Source organism: Aythya marila (assembly GCF_965140915.1).
Source record: "Aythya marila genome assembly, chromosome: 17".
Classification (NCBI taxonomy): domain Eukaryota; kingdom Metazoa; phylum Chordata; class Aves; order Anseriformes; family Anatidae; genus Aythya; species Aythya marila.
Window position 1 is genome coordinate 7,764,218 of NC_139058.1, and position 19,392 is coordinate 7,783,609.

Genomic DNA, 19,392 nt, shown 5'->3' on the forward strand with positions numbered 1-19,392 from the left:
AAAGTAAAACACTGCTTTCTTGGGGCAGTACAACTCATTGACAAAAAAATCTGTGTGTTGGAAGTGCCAAGTATCTTTCAAAGCCTTTGAAGACAAAAATAGAGGACTTTTCACAAGTCAAATAACAAAAAGCTGGATGTAGTCAAAAATACTTTGGAAATGAACAGGAGCAATTACAAATTTAATTAAATGTCACTTCTGGCTTGGTTTTAAACCCTAGCCTCCTCAGTTTTGTAAAAGGGTTTTTATAGATTGTAGCACTACCCACTCTACAAACCGTACGCCCTAGAAAAAGCAGGTCCAAAAAGTAAATCACAGTATTAGTTTGTTGACAAATGAATGTCTAAAAAGAACAGTTTACACCAGAAGGATCAAAGTCAAAGCCTTTATTAAATGTTCCTTCTTTAAACAGACTGCATTTAATTCCCCTTTTGTATCTGTGATTTCTAAGGCTGTTTTAAATACTGTGTTTTACAGGGATTTTCAGTCTTCAGAACCGTCACAAGCAGCAAGTTAGCAGTACACAAAAACAATACGATTGAAATTTCACTGAGTTCTATTCCAGCTTCACAGGGTCTCTGGAAAAGGCCAACAGTACTTTGAATACTGGAGTTTTTGCAGAGATCCTGGAAAAAAAAATAGGTATCACCAGAGTTTAAGCCTGATGTGCTCTAGCCACACCTCACAATTGGCCATAATTTACCAGTATTGATTAGTATATCTGTTTCTTGCGCATTATCTGTTTCAAAAAGGGGACCAAATTTTCAATTTTCAGCTAATGTGGGTCTAATTAAGGCTATTCTGGTATATTCGATACTAAAATACTCTCTGGGAGTCCTTTTCATGAAATCCCATCAGAATTAACATTTTCAAAAATGAAAACATTTAAAATAGGTGTTTTGAGTTGAAATGCTGATGCAGCGGTTGGTTCAGTGTTTTCTTGTCTTTTTGAGCTTTATTATCACGTCAGTATAGTGTCATCTATCTGTTCGTCAGAGTCAGCCTGGCCAGCCAGCTTCTTAAGGGATCGCCTGCAGCTTTCGTTGAGAAGCTCCAAGCTGGCAGTATCCAGAATCTTGGAAACCGACTGTGGAAGGAAGACAACACCAATTACCAATTCCTTAGGATACACCATTCAAAATAACAAATTTCAGTGCCTCACAAGGCATATTTGTCTACAATTTTTCAAATATGCCCAAAGCTTTCATCTGGTTTTATAATTCCAAACATGAGAACTATCCAAAACCAACTAGGACTTTGAAAAGAGGTCTGGATATGGATGTAGCAAAGGGGTATTCATTCCATCCATCCTAAAAATACTCTCTCTAGCACCACTAATACTGCAATAGGATTATACAAGTGACAACAGCAATAAACTACCAGTTCTAGCTGAGGTAACTACAGCACTGTAAGGCTTCAGGCATTTTGAAAGCAAGTCTACTGTTGTAAACATTAAGGGTTCATTAAATACCTTGATCTTCTCAATACTGCATGGTATGATTGTACAGCATCAGGTAATTTGCATATTTCTTCAAAGCTTAGCATGAGAATAGTGATGAAGGCTTAAATGCAAATAAGGAACATCCCACTCCATCTATTCCATAAAGAGACTGCCAGCACCTTCTGAGACTCCAGACCCAACACTTAAAACAACCAAAGGCAGAGCCACGTGACACAGCCCGCTACCGGTGGTTACGTTTTCTTCTGTCTCATACCTCAAGTACTTGTTCACCCGCTCTCATCTTCAGAAGGTTAACAATGGCTTGGTCGCTGTAGGCTCTTACGCTCGTGTTTTTATCTTTTGTGTTGTCCAGAAGTGCTTTGAGAATTGGTTTTATTGTCTGAGGATCCAGTGCGGGAAGATGGCTTTTATTTGCCCACCAGATCATCTTCTCCGCAACTAACTTTATATCACTGGATGAGTTCTGGAGACACTGAATGAGACAAAGATGGTCTTAAATTCAGATATACCAAGGACAGGCATTTAAAGCACGTTTAACTTTTTTCTAATTCAAGTATGTTAAGCTACAACAAGAAAAACAAGCAGTCTTCAACTCACAGATACACAAGAGAGAAACATGTTAGTTATAAACAAGTTTTACTAAACTTACATATACAGTAAGAGAAGATTAAACCTTGAAAACAAGATACTTTTTCAAAAGAAAGCTTCTAAAAATGTGGTTGTTGGCAGGGTCACATGCTTCTCTTTCAGCATTCTCAGGAAATGACAGTGACCACTGAATGCAGCAAAAGCTGACAGTGTTAGGACCTCTGTAAAATACACTTGATTAGCAGCAACAGCCCACTCAATCTCTGATTAGCATTTAAGGTACATTTCAATAGGATATTTCATTTTAAAATAAAAAATTGAGAGATGCTTACTTTTGATTTAATCTCAACATATTAGAACATGAAAGCTAACATTTACACATCAACTATTAATGCCATGATAAAGGTATTGTGACAATTGTGATACTTATATTTTAACATAATACTATGATACAAATTAATGTATGGATGTAGAATTTCAAACAAAAAGATTGCTTTGAAGAATTATAGCCTCCATGTCAACCTGCATGTTTGACAGACTGAAATGTAAAACCTGAAAATATAACGCATTTTTATTTACAATAAAGATAACAGACAAAATAAAAAGCAGCAGGTCACCTGCTCCAGCATTACATCTCATTCTGTCTTCCCTCACCTTTTCTAAGACATTAAAAAGGATCCTGAGGTTCTAACGTTCAAAATCAGATTCCTTCTACTTTCATGGGGAAAAAAATAAACCAGAACAACAGAGAAAGGAATTCTGAGGTAGATTATTTAAATAGATATGAATTGGAAAAAAGCATTGACTTCAATATTCACTTTTCTTCCAGGCTCTAGGAGCTACTCCATTCAAAAAAAAAAAAAAAAAAGTTGAAAAATACTGCAGCAAAACCAGGGAGGAAAGGAGTTGGTATTTGGCACCTTTCTAACAAAATCCGTTAGCAACCTTAAAAAACAAACAGATAACTCCCCCGCTACAGTTTTCCATCTCTGCCAGCTGTTTGTTATTGCAAAGGAAAAAAAATCACAATGAACAAAGAACAAAAGTCAAATTTCCATATTACAACAGAGATGGTGGTATTGTGTTTGCAGCTACAAAGTAGGCTAGTAAAGGTATTCTGTCTGTGCTTTGCTACAAAAAACGACTTACCTAGATTTCCAAGCATCAAGGGATTTAGAGCTTCCCAAAATAAGGGAGCTGAGGTTTCAGCTTTAATGCTATATTACAATACAGATATTTTGTAAAGAAAACCACCTATGAATTAGCTGAAAGAAAGATCATATGACACTAGTTAAGATCCCAGGAAAACAATACCAGGTAGCATAAACGGTCTTACCTTAATAAAGAGGTTGGAAAGTTTTGGAGGCAGGTTCCCCCCTTCTTCCATGTGGTACTTCATAAGAAAGCCCATCCCTCTAATGCCACTAACTGCAATGGGTATCTTCGACATACAAACAGAAACTGATGAGTAGAGTTCAACAGCCCCCATAACTAGGCCCATAGTTACAGACTCTACAGAGCCTGTACTAGTTGTAGGCCCACAGACTGGTGAGCTTTTGCAAAAGGCTAAAAGGATCTTTAAAAGAATGGTAGCGTGCAACTCACAAAAACAATGTAATGTTATTGGATAAGTATGATAAAAATCATTATGTGGCTGTGAGCTACATGGAATGTGGTGGCAGATCGCACATGGCCCACAGGTTCTCAACGCTAAGTTATTCGTGCAACCTTATTTTTAAAATCTTCCTCCTAAATTGAAATATTTGCACTTGTAAACCTGGCCTGTGAATGAGAACTATAATAGGACAGCAGAAGTGTAATTTACCCCCAGTGAAAGTTGCTCCGCGTCTGAAGATTATTTAATCTTCATCTCCACAGAGACCAGAACTCAAAGAATCAGAACAGTCATGTCATTTCACTCTAAAACTGCATCTAGTCAAGGGAGAACATTCAGACTGCACTTGGGAATTTTTTGTTCCATTTTCTTTTTGGTATTACAATGGACTTGTGCACCTTTTAAAACTACTCCCACAAGCACTTGAACAGAACTTGCCCACCCTCAGGTAGTGCTTACCCTATCAGCGGTGGCATTGCTGAGGATCATCTCCTGAACACTGTTGTAGTATTTGGGGGAACACAGCCTGTAAGGAGCAACATTTACAGCCACTGAGAGAGCCAGGCTTCGTCCATGTCTCACCATCCAGTCAATTCCAGAGACATCCGCTAGAAATGACAGAAAAAAATACCTCTAAAAATGCTACATCTGAGAAAGTATTTGTCAGTTTGTCAACTCCCTTAGATAAAATGAAATAATTAACAACATCTAAAGCAGCATCTTCCTTTCTCCACTCCTCCCAAAGAGCCATATACACTGTGCTAAACCACAGCACCACTATCAGATGGGAACACCCTATGGGCAGATATGGAAACCTGACACAAAGAAATGACTCTGCATTGTTGAACCTGGCTATTTCTGATGGTCTTCCAAGTCACATGTAGCCAGGCCCACATCACTTAGTGCATGAAGCAACTTGCCTTTGGAATTACATAAGCTTTACAATTTTATTGGTGTCAAAAGTAATCTGAAACCAGGTAACATATTTCCTTTTTTATAATTCCATAGAGTACCATTGCACTTCCAACCTACAGTTTCTCACAAAATTCATGCATTTGTCTAAGTGAAAGGTTAATTTTCCAAAAGCATCTGAAGCCACCAGATTTGGTCTACCATAAGCATAAGCCAATCTAAGATCACAGTGTCATCAACTAAGGTGGGACAGCCCTCCCTCCACCCTTTCTCAACATCCTGTCACCTCCCATCCTCTGCGTCAGCACTAAGCAATTACTTGGCCATGCTGGTACTTTCATCAACTCACCTGAAAACGAAACCAGAAAAAATACAGGTAAACCTAAATTACAGCAGTGTACCAGAGCGTACACATGAACTGCCAAGAGCAAAGAAAAGTACAAGGAAATCTGAAGATTCATGTTTAAGATAAGAAGGAGGAACCTAAATCACTTAGTCATAAAGTTTTCCCAAACCACTGGCTAAGAAAGTATCTTCCCCTGCTTTTCAGGTTTGGTTCTGGTGGTCACGGTAACTTCACCTACCCAGTAAGTGTTGCTGGAGAACAGTACTGAGCTCCTCTTCCGACAGAAATGCACACAGTTCTGCCAAGCAGCCAGCTGAGGCCATGCGGGTGGCATCCTAATGAGGGAAGGAGGGAAAGAGTAATGCTGGTGGGACACAATGCGCATCACTGATCAGTAGCAAGAAGAGCAAGTGACAGAAGATGATATGAAATAAACGGAGAAGGGGGAAAACATACTAGTAGGCACCCTTTCACTCCTAGTACTACCTGTGTGTCACTTCATGAGTTTTCTTGTATGGAATGGAATTTAAAGCCTCTTCCACAGTCAAAGAAAAGCCAGCAAAGATTGAATAATTAGAGGTCTCATATAAATTCTGACTTGTTAACAAGTCATAAAATGAAAGTGAGTGTTTCAAAAGATATGTTAACACTTACATTTTGATTCATAGTCTAGAAAATAAGCATTACTTCTAGCCATCTCTAGATAAGCTTATCTCTGTAATAAACTCATACTACTTTGAATGTAAAGCTTCCAGACTTTTGTAGGTTCGGCTTGCTTATGCAACTATAATATCACTGCTATTCTCCACCCTCAAACATCAAATCCAGTGGGATTTTTTCTGGTTTTGTTTCTAGCATGACAACAGTTGTATGTCTGCATTAAAACAAACAAACAAAAAATTACTAAGATTATTTATTTTAATCTCACATATGATACTGTTGCTGTCATATATAGAAAACCCTATATTAAACTTAGTATTACTTATCTATTGCAGAAAAATATGTCATTAGCAAAGAAATTCCTCACAGTAAATGACAACCCCCACCTCAGAGCCTACAGACACATGTATGTGCATGCACCGAAGGTACTGCAGGTTTTTTCTGCGATAAAAAGCAAATCCTGACTTCAGATCTTTCTTAAGCACGTCAGTGAGGAACTGCAGGTCAAACCCACATAGACGGTTGCTAAGGAAACATTAAACTCACAGGTTTTCAGAGTTAAAAGTAACTGGCTAGAGATCTCCAATTCTTGCACCTGGCTCATAGTTAAGGTTCCAACAAGACTGATTTTACAGACCGCATTCAGTTTAGTGAGCAATGCCCAACTAAAATGCTTCTTTATGTAAGTTTCTTTCCCCAGAAGGTATTTTAGAAAATAATTTTGTTAGGAAGTTCAGATGGCAAGTTTAAAAGTAAGACTGTCCATAACAGGGACCCTTTGCAGCTGTCTGAAGCAATACCTCATCATGTCCCAGCATCCCCAGAAGCAGCGTGCTGATATTCTTCCTAATTGCAGCATCTACTTTTGCACCAGCTCCTCGTGTCACAAACCGCAGAGCTTGCAGCATCGTGTCCCTAGAAGTGATAACAACGTACAGTCAGAGATTGCCTCTTCCCTCACCCTAAAGAATAAACTGAGCTCTGGACATCCCTAAGAATTTCTCACACAGTAATTAGATTAACACACTTTGCCGTTTAGGAGACTGATGTTCCTTCCACTGATAAGAGCTGCATGCTAGAGAATATTTCCATGTTTGTGTCTGTCTCTTACAACATAAATAACTTCTGACTATTCAAAGATTTTAAAGAAATAAATCAGGAAATCATTTTGTTAGGGATCTGTATGTGTAGGTCCCTTCCAATCCATAACATTCTGTGATTCAGGAGGGAGAAGAACTGAGCAGATGCCAAGTAACACCTCCCTGAAGTCACACACCAGGGCTTAGCTTTTAACCCAGAAAGTCCCTATCATCCACGTCCTTGGTTTTACAACTCTTGATTAATAGTGAGTAAATCTTACTCTCAGAACTAAGGGAGGGAAGAAATTCTACTCAAATAGCTACAGTAGCTCTGCCATTCTAGCCCAGCGAAGTTTGAGGTACCACCTCCACCTTACCTGATGGCAGAGTCATCACTGGAACGAATTCCATTCAATAGCTCAGTAAAGAGAGGATCCACTTTTACGTGGATAACAATGAGTTTGCCAAGAGCATCGGCAGCTTTGAGCCGAACAGCACGGTTGGAGTCTTGCAGAGCTTTGGTGAAGGTTGTTTGCAACTGAGGCAAAAATGGTTTCAGGGCAATCTCAACCTACACCAGAGATGAAAGAAGGAAAAGTGATGCAGACGAGTCTGAAACACTGGCTATAAATTGAGGCCTGTAAACAGCACAACTTGTACAGCAGTCAGTTATCAGAGTAGCAAATAGCCCTTACTCAGATCTACCACACCACTAAAACAGGAAGAACACAAACAATGCTTTACCATGCAATGTTTATTCATTTCAAACCTAACCTTTCTTTCTGTAGACTGAAATACAAGGAAAATGTTAAAAGATTTCTACACCATCATGAATATTCGCTTCTGTGGAAAGCACTGAATAAAAGCTCAGCTCAGTTCAAATGCATGAGATTATCATCTTTGAACTTAACATTTCACAAAATGGGGAGAATGCATGAAAAAAATTAATTACATGGTAGTTTTTAATCAAGTTAAAGTGGGAACAGCATTTAGCAATATTTCTAAGAGGCCCAGTGATTCAAAAATAGGACACTTTTTTCAGTAGGCCAGTTGCAGTGCCATTCCTAAATATCAGATATACACCATCAGGTATCCTAACTATATTTAAATGAAGAGCAACAGATTTTAGGAAGGTTATCACGGTATATGTTCACAAACCAGTCAATTACTTTGAATCTTACCTTGGCTAAAAGAAGGCTTAATGTTTCAAGCAGAGCCACCTTGACATTCCAGCTGAACCGATCTCCCAAGATCCGAATGAGTGGTCCAGTAATGCTTACCACAGATGGTTTAAGAGCTTCAGCAGAAGTCAGCTTAATAACTAGCCCTAAGGCCTTTGCTGCTTCCTCCTTTTGCTCTGGATTGCCAGTTAGAACACCTTCCCGCAGCACCAGGAGTATAGAAGTCACTCCCTGTCATGACAATTAGATAAAAAAAGCTTAGAAGCTACGATGCAAAAAATGTCTTATTTTTGCTTCTGTTATACACCAGATGAACAAGCTTGGAGAGTTTCTCTCAATTTCCTGTTGACCTTCAGCTGCCTGCTTCCACATTTACAGAGCTACTTTTATTCAGCTTGATTTCATGCATCTACGCCTTGCTAAGCCAGTTGCTATGAGGAAAGTGCTGGTGGATGAGAGAATTTTTAAACCAGAGAAATTTGGCACACAAGTCCAGCATTACACCTCCACAAGAAGCAGCCAGCAGTCATGACTTACATGCATAACAGAATTGTCAAAAATCTTGTTACAAAAGGAGTTGCCTGCAAGGTAATTCAAGAGCAGGAATAGCCTACAAAAAGTCTCCAACATGTGGATTTGGATTTTTTTCAGTATTTCTAATAGCTGTAACATCATATCAATCAAAACCCCCAAAGGGTGGGACATGATGGCTGTGACGACTCCAACTTTGCATGACATGCTCATTCTGATCCTTTACCTTCTTAGGAATGCAGAATCCTGGCACATGCTCTCCTTTGGCCTCGTTCCCTACAACCCGGATGTCCCTGTGTAAGTCCTCAATGAGGGCAAGCTGGTTCCCAGCATCTAATTTCTGCAGGAGAAAGGGGTAAGACAAAGATGAGGTAACATCACGACCAGCTTTTCTTTCTGAATTCTCAGGTGTGTCAAGAGAAGGCAGCTGTTTCCTTCCTCTTGCTTCACTCATAATGCTGATGTCAGGCTCAGCCTGTAACTCTCAAATCTTTGCAGTATTTGCAAATGTAAATGCCGTTTACAGACAAAACAAAAGGTTCAATTCAGGCAGTATTTTAGCAGCTCTATCCCTGCTTTCTCCTTGCCAGCCATTACCACCGTAACCTTTTTAAGCTGCATCTTACCTTGGTGATGGAATTAAGTGCATCCCAGCTTTCATTCAAAACTACAGGATTGGTATCATTAAATAGTCGTATCAAGCCTGAAACCAGGTTCTTGAGGTGCCCAGTATAGTCTGCTTTTGTCTTGGAGCAGTAGATATTCAGAATGACAGCTGCTGCTTGTCTCATTCCCACCTCAGGGCTGCGGGTAGCTTCTAGCAAATCTTCAGTTATAATTCTCTGTCCAACATCATCTTCCACGGACAGGATTACAGACTGGCAGTTTGCCATCTCCTAAAGAGTCCAAATTAACTTTACATTAACTCTCAAATAGAATAAAGCCAGATTTAGCACCAGGTTTGCCTGTGTTATCCAAAGCATTATCTCATAGATAAATACTACAATATATCCCACTTGCTGATCTTTTCTTATGGAATAGCTGGTCACACTGCCATTAAAAGCTCAATTCAAAACCGATTTCCCACTCATATTTCAGTCCTTATATTTAGTGACAAATTTTAGGGTTAAAAAAAGCTATAAATGGGTCACCAGTCCTGGACCAAAGACAGGTATATAATCAACTCTCAGCATTTAACAAGTGACCTGAACTGTTGCACAGATAGCTCTGCAGCTGCAGAAGGGCTAACTTCCAAAAATTAGAGTAGCTCAGTCTGCCTGGTCTTATTTACCCCCAGACACCATGGGTCTTGTCAGATAAACTACCTAAATAAAAAAAAAAAAAAAAAAAAAAGTTGCGGCTTTGCATCATAATACTAATTACAAGCACGTCTAGAAGCTGAGTGAAAGGGCATCTTCAGCAGACAGAAAAGAGGACTTTATCACCAACATTCCCAATTCACCAACTTGTGTACATGTCTATATTCAGTCACAGCTCCAGGATGTTCTCTGGAGTCCAAATAACAGATGTTTCTGAAAGCAGTTAAGAAGGAGTGCTGCGTGCAAAATAGAAGATTTTCTCCTTCCAGCCCTTTAATCTCTCAGTCTTCTATACCAATAATAAATAAAGCTAACTAGACACTCTGGCAGCTCTCCAAGAATAAGTAAACTGAGAATTGCATCTTGTTGCAGGCCAAAGAGACTTTCATACGGATACAAATGGATTTGGAAAGCATATGTTTTTCAACTTTCAATATGCCACCAGGCAAGAAAATTCAGCCTGAAGAAGCTAGTGGATGGAATATGCAATCTGTTAATCTAGAGAACACAGGTTCTGTGCTGAGAAATAAACCCAAAGCACTATCTTCAGGCAACCAGTCATAACACAGAACTGAACCGTGGTACTTGCCAGTTGCTCTTCACTAGTCCCCAGCTTCTCTTTCAGTGCAGACATCATAGCAGGCAGGATGACACTCAAGTGCCTTGTCAGAGCATCCCCTGCTACTGATGAGAGGAAAGCTAGCACACGGGTATTCACGGGGGGAGTAGTCAGCTAGAAAAATAAATAAATAAAAAATAAGAAATGAGTAAGAAGTTTCTTCAGAAGGAATGAATTTTAAGTCATCTATAACAGGAGAAAGTTTTAAGTATGACTGCATCACAACTGCAGTGACAATGTTTTGAGCATAAAATTGGAAGAAGACTTCAAAATATTTTGTCATCAGTCCAAAGAAATCTGGCAGAAAATAGAATAAAAACATAGCTCTGAAGTTTGTTTCCAGTTGTACCTTTGGCACCAAATAAGGCAACACCACCCGGCTCTTGACAGCCATGACTTGTTTAAGACCATCCACAGCAAAGTCAGATGTCTCTTCATTATCCTACAGGGAGAGAGAACATTACAGACCTGAGACATGATTTGTGACACACCAAGCTAAACCTTGTTTCAAGTGACTGTTCACCACTTGATCATATAACCAGTACTTACACAGGTCCTTCTGTCTAAAAATGCTCTTATATAACTAAAACCTAAAAAAGCCCTTATGTCACATTTTTCTGATGTGACATATCAGGCACGGTGGCCAATTTATGGAGGTGACAATGGCAATTCCCTAGCAGAGCCAGATGCAGCAATTCTCAGGCTTGTGCTTTAGCCACAAGACTTGCCCTGCTGATGGCTAGCATGACAAGGAGGAGACAGTGTAGAGACGCCACTCCCTGGAAGGGTCTGCCAATCCAAGCTTCCCTCTCCTTTAAGCTAGTCATTCAAAACTTGTCCCACAACATCATTAAGTTGTTGACTAACGCTGAGTAATGATTACCAGCTGCTTCAACAAAAATGGCAGGATATCCTCAAGAGCTTGATGTCCAATTGTTGAGTGCAACTGTTCAAATGTTTTAGCCGCGGCCTCTCTGACTTCTTCCAGAGGGTCACACAGAGCTTTTCTCACAGTAGGAACTAGGGACTCGGAGAAAACCAGTACCTGAAAACAAAGATAAAATTACAGAATATCTAAAGCACAATGGACATGCGCAACTCAGTAGAATAGCTAAGAACAGGAATTTACACAGTGAACTCTAACTTTCTGTTTGCTTGAAATATACCGGAAGAAAATAAGGATTAATCAAAGATTTGCAATGCTCTAAGGATACCTTGTGATTTTTTTTTTATTATGATAGCTTATAAAAGTCAAAACTGTGCAATGGCTTAAATATATCAACAGATGCAAATGTGTACATTTGCCTCAATAGCAACTCATCAATCATAAGTCCTGAATCTAGTCCATAAAAGATGTCCAATACTGTCATTGTATTTTTGCGTCTCAACTGCAACCCCGGCATTGTAACAAATACCTAGGAAATGGCAAATTTCACCTTCCTTATTTAACTTACCGCATCTCTGCTGGTAGATTTCATTATCTCACTCAGCCCAATGCAGACTCCTTGTCTTTCATCATTCTTGTCTGACCTCAGTCCATCTTCCAGAATAGGAATGATTTCAGGAAGGATCTTCTCTCCTAACTTCCGGACAAGGTCTCCCAACGTCCGTGCTGCAACCTATTCCCCAAAAATTATTTAATTAGTTTTCTTGTTTTATAAAACTTAAGCTGAATTTTAAGCGAAAGTTAGCTTTTGACTATAAATTACCATTCACAGTATAGAAAGAGTAGTAGCAATGGAAACAACACTGTAACAAGTAGTCGTAGAAAAATAGTTTTACTGTCATCACAGTTGCCTTCAGTAAAGAGAGAACTCATACTCACTCTCAGCCCAATTAAATTTATTATAGTTTTAGAGTGATTCATAAAAGAATTCTCCCGTGTTCTTCATGGATTAGTTTATAAGGTCTGCAGTAACGGGACCACATTACTCAGTTTCTCACCGTTCGCTTATCTGCGCAAGTACTGGCTAAGAATTTCAGCAGAAGCCCAAAGAGGGTTGGCAAAATTTCACGCAGTGTGCGAGGAGTGTTTGAGACTACAATCTTCCAGACATGTAAGGAGGCTTGACGCACTACGAGCTGGGTGTCAGAGCGGCCCATGTACAGCCCAGCCAGCACCCTGTTCCTCCTCTCCACACCAAGAGCATTAATAATAGCCTGAAAAGAAACAGCATAAAATTTTATTATCCATTCCCGAAGCTTACAAAAAGAACAAGATACATGCTTATTCGATACATCTTTCCAGCAGGCTTTCCAAGCTGATTTTTAAAAAAGCACAACAGGCAGGAACAGCTTTACCTTGTTTGATTGGGCTGTTCCAAAATTGTCATCCTCTGAGGCAGTTTCTGTGGTCATTTTTCCAGTGACTCCCGAGATATGGAATAAAAGATCTCCAAGGAGCTGAACTGAGCTAAACCTGGCAACAGAAAGATAGTCAAGTGTTACAAAACAGGGTAATCAGGCAGTCCCTGTCCAAACACATAAAATAGAGACATGAACAAAATGCAAGGCAAAGAGTTAGGTCAGCAATGAAATGCTGTATGGGCTGATACATAAGATCGTTCTGCCTACATGACTGTGAACAAGCATGCTAGAAAGAAGGGGAAGGAATGAATTTCAAGCCAGACTGGACAAGAAAGTTCCTGTATCAAAGCAATGTATCAGGGAATTGTGTGGATTCTGAAAAGGAAGAAGACGTTGCCAGTATCTGTGCCAATCCAAAAGACATTCTCCTGTGATAAAGGCAACCATCAGCACTCAGCTGACACAAACCTTTTAGTACAACTAATTTTTGAGCAACTGCTATTAGCTGTGAGTGCTCCACTGCACATTTCCATATACAAGTGAACAATACCTTACTCAGCACTTTGAAAAATGAGAAACAATATGTTTGCGACTAAATATTGCCACATCAGCTACCTTGGAAGTGCTTTTCAGAGTCACTATCAGAATTAATAATCTAGTAGGAATGCTTTGGAGGTACCAGGAAACCTGATCCATGACTGGCAGGGCTTCTCAGGCTCGGTGCTATAAGGCATCATAATCAACAAGCAACAAGAGACATTTGCTTTTGCTTCATAGGAGGTCTCTGAATTTGCTTGAGAAGCAACAAAGTCTTAATCACACCAGTTTTCTAAGCATGGAAAGTCTGTGGGTAAGATATAACCTACCTTATCCTCCACAAATCATCAAACAGGCCATCCTCAAGCTGTGGCAGGAGAAGTGCGATGGCAGTCTCAGCATACATACTTATGATTCTTTGGCCAGCGCGCAGGGCAGTGTCTCTCACAAACTCATTCTCATCTGCTAGTGCCTGCACAGAGAGAGAAGTGTCTGTGAAAGCTGGTTTTTGTTTTCCTTTTCCACCACAATATACAAAACCAAGAAGGAAAACAAAAAGATGTTTTCTCTCAGCCATGAAAAGTAGATGGACCATAGAGTTGTGAATGGTCAAAGGTGATTTCAAGAAATTACTAGTGACTACAAAAGCCAGCAAGCAAATAACTTGAAGAATAAATCATTTATAAATTAAATTCATTTATGTATTTTTATAGTCCAGCAATGCCGAACAAATATCTACCTCTCTCACAATTACTGGAAATGATGCTTAAAATACTCTGGAGGTTTTTTTATTTTTTAATCTGCTAACAAATAAAACTCTTTAGGTCTCTGCTACATACCTTAAGGATACAAGGGATGATGGGACCAACATAGGGAATGAACTTGTCTCCAAAGGTAATTGGCAGGTAGTTGAACATCATGATATAACCATCGCGCACGTGTGGAGCAATATCCACTTTACTGGCAGTAGCTACAATCTCTGGCATAAGTTTCTCCAGCTTCTCCACCCCCAAACCAGCCATAACTTCAGCCAGACCTGGAGGAAAAAAGCAAGTAACAGAGCTGATAAATGTCAGAAACAACAAAGCTAATCTGATTCAGTAGGAGAAAGCCTGAGCTCAGTATTCATACACAGCTGTCCTCACCTTGAGCAGCACCAGATCGGTCCACTGAGCTCTGCTCGTATGTCAGTGTCTCCATCAGCCATGGCAACAAATCCTCAAAGCATGATTCTCCCATGCCCTTCACCATGGCTCCCAGTGCTTTTGCAGACACTGTACGCACCTAACAGACAACAGAAACAAGAGATTTGTAAGATACCCTGTCAAAGTTACTAAGACAGAGATGTGTCAGCCTGATTACAGATCTACAGAAGATGATGATAACATTTAACATAATGCACTGAAACAGTATTTGTACAAAAAGACTTACCTCAGGTACAGGGTCCAGCAGAGATGCCTTCAGTCCAGGAGTCACACTGGGTAGGTAAGGAGCCAGATCCTGAAACAAAGAGCCCAAAGATTAAGTACTAGATTCAAAATGAGAAAAACTTAAATCATCTTTATGCAAAGGGCAGTTCAGCCCCTTATTATTAGCAATCATCCTTAACATCTCAAGAGTTCAATCAGTTCCTTTTAAAACCCTGCAAATGAGCACACTGGATTGTTCTCTAAGCAGAACACAGACCACCAGTTCCGTGCAAACCACTCAAAACCTTTTTGATGCTCACTCATAACTTACCACTTTGTATCTAAGGAAAAGCCAACACTCTTAACATTTACACAAGGTTTAAATATAGAGATTATCAGCACAAAAATTAAACACAGCTCTTTAGCCTACAGCGAGGTTGTACAAATACTTTTCAAACAACCCCAGGATCCATCTGTAAGCCACTGATCTGTGTTTCACTGGTAGTAGTTTTGCTTGTTTATTTGTTAAGGCATTTTATATATGGTAAAAATTAAAAGACTTCTCTTGCAGAGATAAATCTGATAATACCTAGATGAGGCAAGTGCAGAGCTAACAGTCTCAAGCTCCTGAGAATTTTCACTGCCTTTATAGCCGCTGCCTGTTCATTTACATACATTTAATTAAAGCTGCCTGGGTTCTAATATTGTTTACCTTAATAACAAAATCCCCAAACCAAATAAATTATCCCCAGTGCTTTCTCCCTTAGCTTCTACACAGTAAATACAGCATACAGTTAGAAAGCTTCTTCAGTACCATACCTTCTGATCAGTCAGGGAGTACATGTTCCCAATAATCTGCGCAGCCATTTTCCTCGTGTCTGTGGAACGATCTTGAAAAGCTCTCTGAACAATTGGCATAATAAGAGCTAACGATGGAGCGTCAATGAAATGGACAAATTTGGTATCCAGCAGAGTCTGCAGACACTTCTGAGTCTTCCTGGAAGGGTCAGTGAGAGCATCCAACAGAACTGGAGCAATTGCTGAATATTTTTAAAAAGGAGAGAAAAGACTTTATTTGTACATAAAACAAAAGCACATGCCAGGGTGAGCTGGTGTTCTCTCACAGGATGCTTTACATCCTCTTAAAGCATTCAGAAGCATAGAACAGAGAAAATCCTAACAACATTAGCTGACAAAACAGAAAGGAGTATTCACAAAAAGCCCTGAAGCAGACAGCTGTTGTGAAGCTTTCATGTTATACAGCTACAGAAGTAGCTTCATTTCTATAGAAGTTCACATTTAATCCTAAATGCAGTGAACACAAACATTGCTATTATAAACCGAGGTCATTGTTCAGCACCAGAGATGCAGACAGTTCTTACCAAGGATCTCTGGATTCCTGATGACGGACCCAATCTGCCTGAGAGCTTGCTGACCCGCATTCTGCACCTTCACATGAGAGTCTGTGAGCACTTCAGTAAGTTTTGGCACGATATTGGGCAAGCAGGAAGAGAGCTGTTTGGGAGCACAGTATGCCATGGCTCCCAGCAGTTCCACTGACCCTGTGCATGAAGAACACAAAAAGAAAGAAAGAAAAAAAAATGCAAAAGAAGAAATAAGAGAAGATTCACCTCAAACTCAAATCTACAAGTGGTCTTAGCAGAGAACACACAGAATGGCTGAAATGCACTAAGCCACTCTATGCACTTTAAAAGACAAAAACTATTTTTGTTTTGTTTAGTACCAGGGAAAAGAAGGGCATGACGGGGGGGGGTGGGAAAGGAAACATCTAGCTTCTGGACTACTACTGGAGAGATGAGGAATAAAAACTGTCCCTTGCATCTTCCAGGAGAATTTGCTCAGGTATCATAAAATGGTTTGGATTGGAAGGGACCTTGAAGATTATCTAACTCCAACCATGGGCAGGGACACCTCCCACTAGACCAAATTGCTCAAAGTCCTATTCAACAACCTGGCCTCAAACACTTTCAGGGATGGGGCATCCACAGCTTCTCTGGGCAACCTGTTCCAGTGCTTCGCCACCCTCTCAGTAGAGAATTTCTTCCTAATATCTAATCTAAATCTATACTCCTTTAGTATAAAGCCATTTCCCCTTGCCCTGTCACTACTCTCGCTGACAGTCCCTCCCCAGCCTTCCTGTAGCCCCCTTTAGTTATTTATTGGTACTTATTTAGGTACTTATTATTAGGTGCTTATTCCTATATCCTTAGGGGTGTAAGGATGCAGGAATAAGCAAGGGGAACAACAGCAAACGTATGAATTACTCTCACTCGTGTCAGTCAGATATTGGTCCATACCAGCTTTGGTTCTCCAAGATTCCTCTTCTAGGGCTGCAAGAAGCGATGGCAAAACCAGCTTCACCCCATGAGTACTCAAGTTGCTCATCACTGCTTTGGCACAGTCATCTGCAGCCTCCAAGGAGAAGAGAACATTTACAAGGTGTCACATGTTTTTTCCTTCTTCACTCAACGACTCAATGGGAACAAAGCCTTCAAGTAAAATTGTGTCTAAGTTCAACAACGCAGCTAGCCAAGTAGCTCCCAGTTAATGGCCATTGAAATAAGATGCTTTCAATTCTTAAGAAGATCAAGTTATATTAGTGGCATCTCCAGGCATGTGTCACCTTCTCAATCTGCCTAACTATAAACAGTATTCATACCCATTCCGTTTCTGTTTTCTCCTAACACTGCATGTTGTGAGAAATTTGAGGCCTCTTACCTCTCGCACATACTGGTTCCCATCTCCAAAACAAAGCAGCAAGTGAGGTAGCACATGAACCACGTACGGCTCAAAGAGCTTTCCAAGCATGCTGCAGAGCATCTCAAAGGCAAACAGAGCCCCTAAATAAACACAAAGGATAGTCAGAGGAGAATAAACATAAAGGGGAAAAACAAACACAAAGGTGAAAATATAACTTCATTTAAAGGGAATGGAAAGAGCAAATATAATTTGCCAGATATCTGTAGAATTCCTCCAAAAAGCCCCCAAATCTCAGCCTGAAAATCTCTTGCTTTCTTGCACTTCTGGCAAGCACTGTGGTGGAGATCTGTGGTCTCAGAAAGGACAGCAAGAGGCTCAGTAGCATTAAACCCATGTAACAGTCCTGACTCCTAGCTTCAGTAAACAGAAATAAGGACAGGAAACATCCAGCATCACAAGGAAAAACTAGGTTCTGAAAGCCACTCTAGACCAGCTGAGTATGTACTGCCTCAAGAGGCAGAAGCCCACCTAGCAACAACACCTGCCTTTGAAAACAGGAGGCAGGAGTACAAACATACTGTCTAGGACCAGATAACCTTCTCCCACCACAATGCAAACAGACCAGTTTTAGGACGCTGTACACAATTAGTGGCTTCATAACAGACAGCCCTCATTTCCTACGCTGCAAACTTTCGTAAAATAAATGTAAAGAAAAGCACAAGGTATCATTCAATATGACCACAGCAGTAGTAGATAGAATATAAAGGAAGTATTTAGAAGGAAAACCCTTTCAGAAGGAAAAGTTCCTCACCCTCACGCCGACGGAAGTTCTTCTTGTCCTGGATAGCATCGGTCAGCGTGGTCATCATCTCCTGCTGCTTGAGAGAAAGGATGCCAAGGCCCTTCACCAGGCCTGCCAGCCCGTAAGCTGCACCTTTGCGCTCAGCATACTTATCTGATTCTAAAAGCAACTGCATCAGCTTCTGTATCATTCCTCCTGCGTCCTCCTTAATTGCAGGCACCAGTGGTGGCAAACAGCTCGCCACTGACTCCTGAACCTGTAAAACAATCCACCAGCTGTCAGATCACAAAATACTGATCTCTGACATAACTTTCCCCTAGATTGCACCCACGATGAGAGCTGTCTGTCACCAGAGCTATTTTTAATCTCTCTGACATCAGTGTTAACCTGCCTCTGCATGGGGACTCCTCCTGGAAGGCACCCACCTGCTGAGATGGTGTGGACAAGGCTGCTATCAGTTTGCCAACAATTGGTTTAACTTTAGGGTCACTCTTGTCCAGATGTTTTGCCAGTGAACCCATCAGAATGACCACACTCTGCCTGACAGCATCATAACTGGCATCATTAGGAGCATTTTTCAGGAATTCTTCAAACACTGGCAAGAGAGAGTTAACATTGTCCTGAAAAACAAAACCACAGAACTTGCCACTAGAGTCCACTCAGAATGAGATTTGCTATGCTCAGTGGACTTGTTTGTTCTTCTCTGAGCCAACAAACCGAACAATCAGACAGTATTTACAGTTCATTTAATATGCCACATCACATAAAACCTTGTGCCATCCTGACAGGCAACAAATATTTCCTGCTAGAGAGAAGTTAGTCCTTAAAAATTAGATCTCCAAAGCTGTCAGCACAATGTTCTGCCAGAAGCAGTGCAAGTTACCAGGCAAGGCTGCTAGCTTAAACGTTAAGTGCCTGCCCTTTTGCTTGCTCCATTTGCAAAGAAAGAACAGGAAGATAAAGGAAACTTCACACTGCTTTTCTAAGAAACAGAAGGGAAGACAATATAATGAAAATACTCTGACTGTCATCACCTGTCAAGAGAAACTATAAAGGCAGTTGCAAGACACAAGAGCGATAACAGAGCAAGAACACTGAGCTTAACAGGAATATAGAGGACTGTCCAGAGGAGGTGACTGACACACGAGGAAAAAAGGAGCTGAGCAATTTACATCCCCTAAACCTCTCTCATCTAACATAACTTTGTCAGGAAGGTGATGATCCTTAGTTCAGGATAATTTCAGTTGCTATAAAGTTTAATTAAGCCAACAATCAGAAAGTTTTCAAGTTTTGCTTCCCATCAG

General features: G+C 40.3%; 1 protein-coding gene across 1 annotated transcript in view; it reads right to left on the reverse strand.

The window, feature by feature from the left end:
* Positions 1-362: 362 nt before the first annotated feature.
* The window catches only part of GCN1 (GCN1 activator of EIF2AK4), a 42,732-nt gene continuing 23,702 nt past the window's right edge, over positions 363-19,392 (reverse strand). The window contains exons 33-58 of the mRNA XM_082774120.1: positions 18,514-18,708; positions 18,098-18,344; positions 17,305-17,426; positions 16,884-16,998; positions 15,948-16,127; positions 15,385-15,605; positions 14,588-14,656; positions 14,302-14,440; positions 13,996-14,192; positions 13,486-13,628; positions 12,614-12,731; positions 12,257-12,472; positions 11,767-11,931; positions 11,196-11,357; positions 10,662-10,754; positions 10,283-10,426; positions 9,001-9,270; positions 8,601-8,714; positions 7,844-8,074; positions 7,040-7,233; positions 6,384-6,498; positions 5,162-5,258; positions 4,125-4,273; positions 3,387-3,491; positions 1,716-1,934; positions 363-1,087 (exon numbers count right to left, since the gene is read on the reverse strand). Of these exons, the coding sequence (XP_082630246.1) occupies positions 962-1,087; positions 1,716-1,934; positions 3,387-3,491; positions 4,125-4,273; positions 5,162-5,258; positions 6,384-6,498; positions 7,040-7,233; positions 7,844-8,074; positions 8,601-8,714; positions 9,001-9,270; positions 10,283-10,426; positions 10,662-10,754; positions 11,196-11,357; positions 11,767-11,931; positions 12,257-12,472; positions 12,614-12,731; positions 13,486-13,628; positions 13,996-14,192; positions 14,302-14,440; positions 14,588-14,656; positions 15,385-15,605; positions 15,948-16,127; positions 16,884-16,998; positions 17,305-17,426; positions 18,098-18,344; positions 18,514-18,708 (4,146 nt within the window). The 3' untranslated portion in view covers positions 363-961. The remainder of the gene's footprint in view (positions 1,088-1,715; positions 1,935-3,386; positions 3,492-4,124; positions 4,274-5,161; positions 5,259-6,383; positions 6,499-7,039; positions 7,234-7,843; positions 8,075-8,600; positions 8,715-9,000; positions 9,271-10,282; positions 10,427-10,661; positions 10,755-11,195; positions 11,358-11,766; positions 11,932-12,256; positions 12,473-12,613; positions 12,732-13,485; positions 13,629-13,995; positions 14,193-14,301; positions 14,441-14,587; positions 14,657-15,384; positions 15,606-15,947; positions 16,128-16,883; positions 16,999-17,304; positions 17,427-18,097; positions 18,345-18,513; positions 18,709-19,392) is intronic.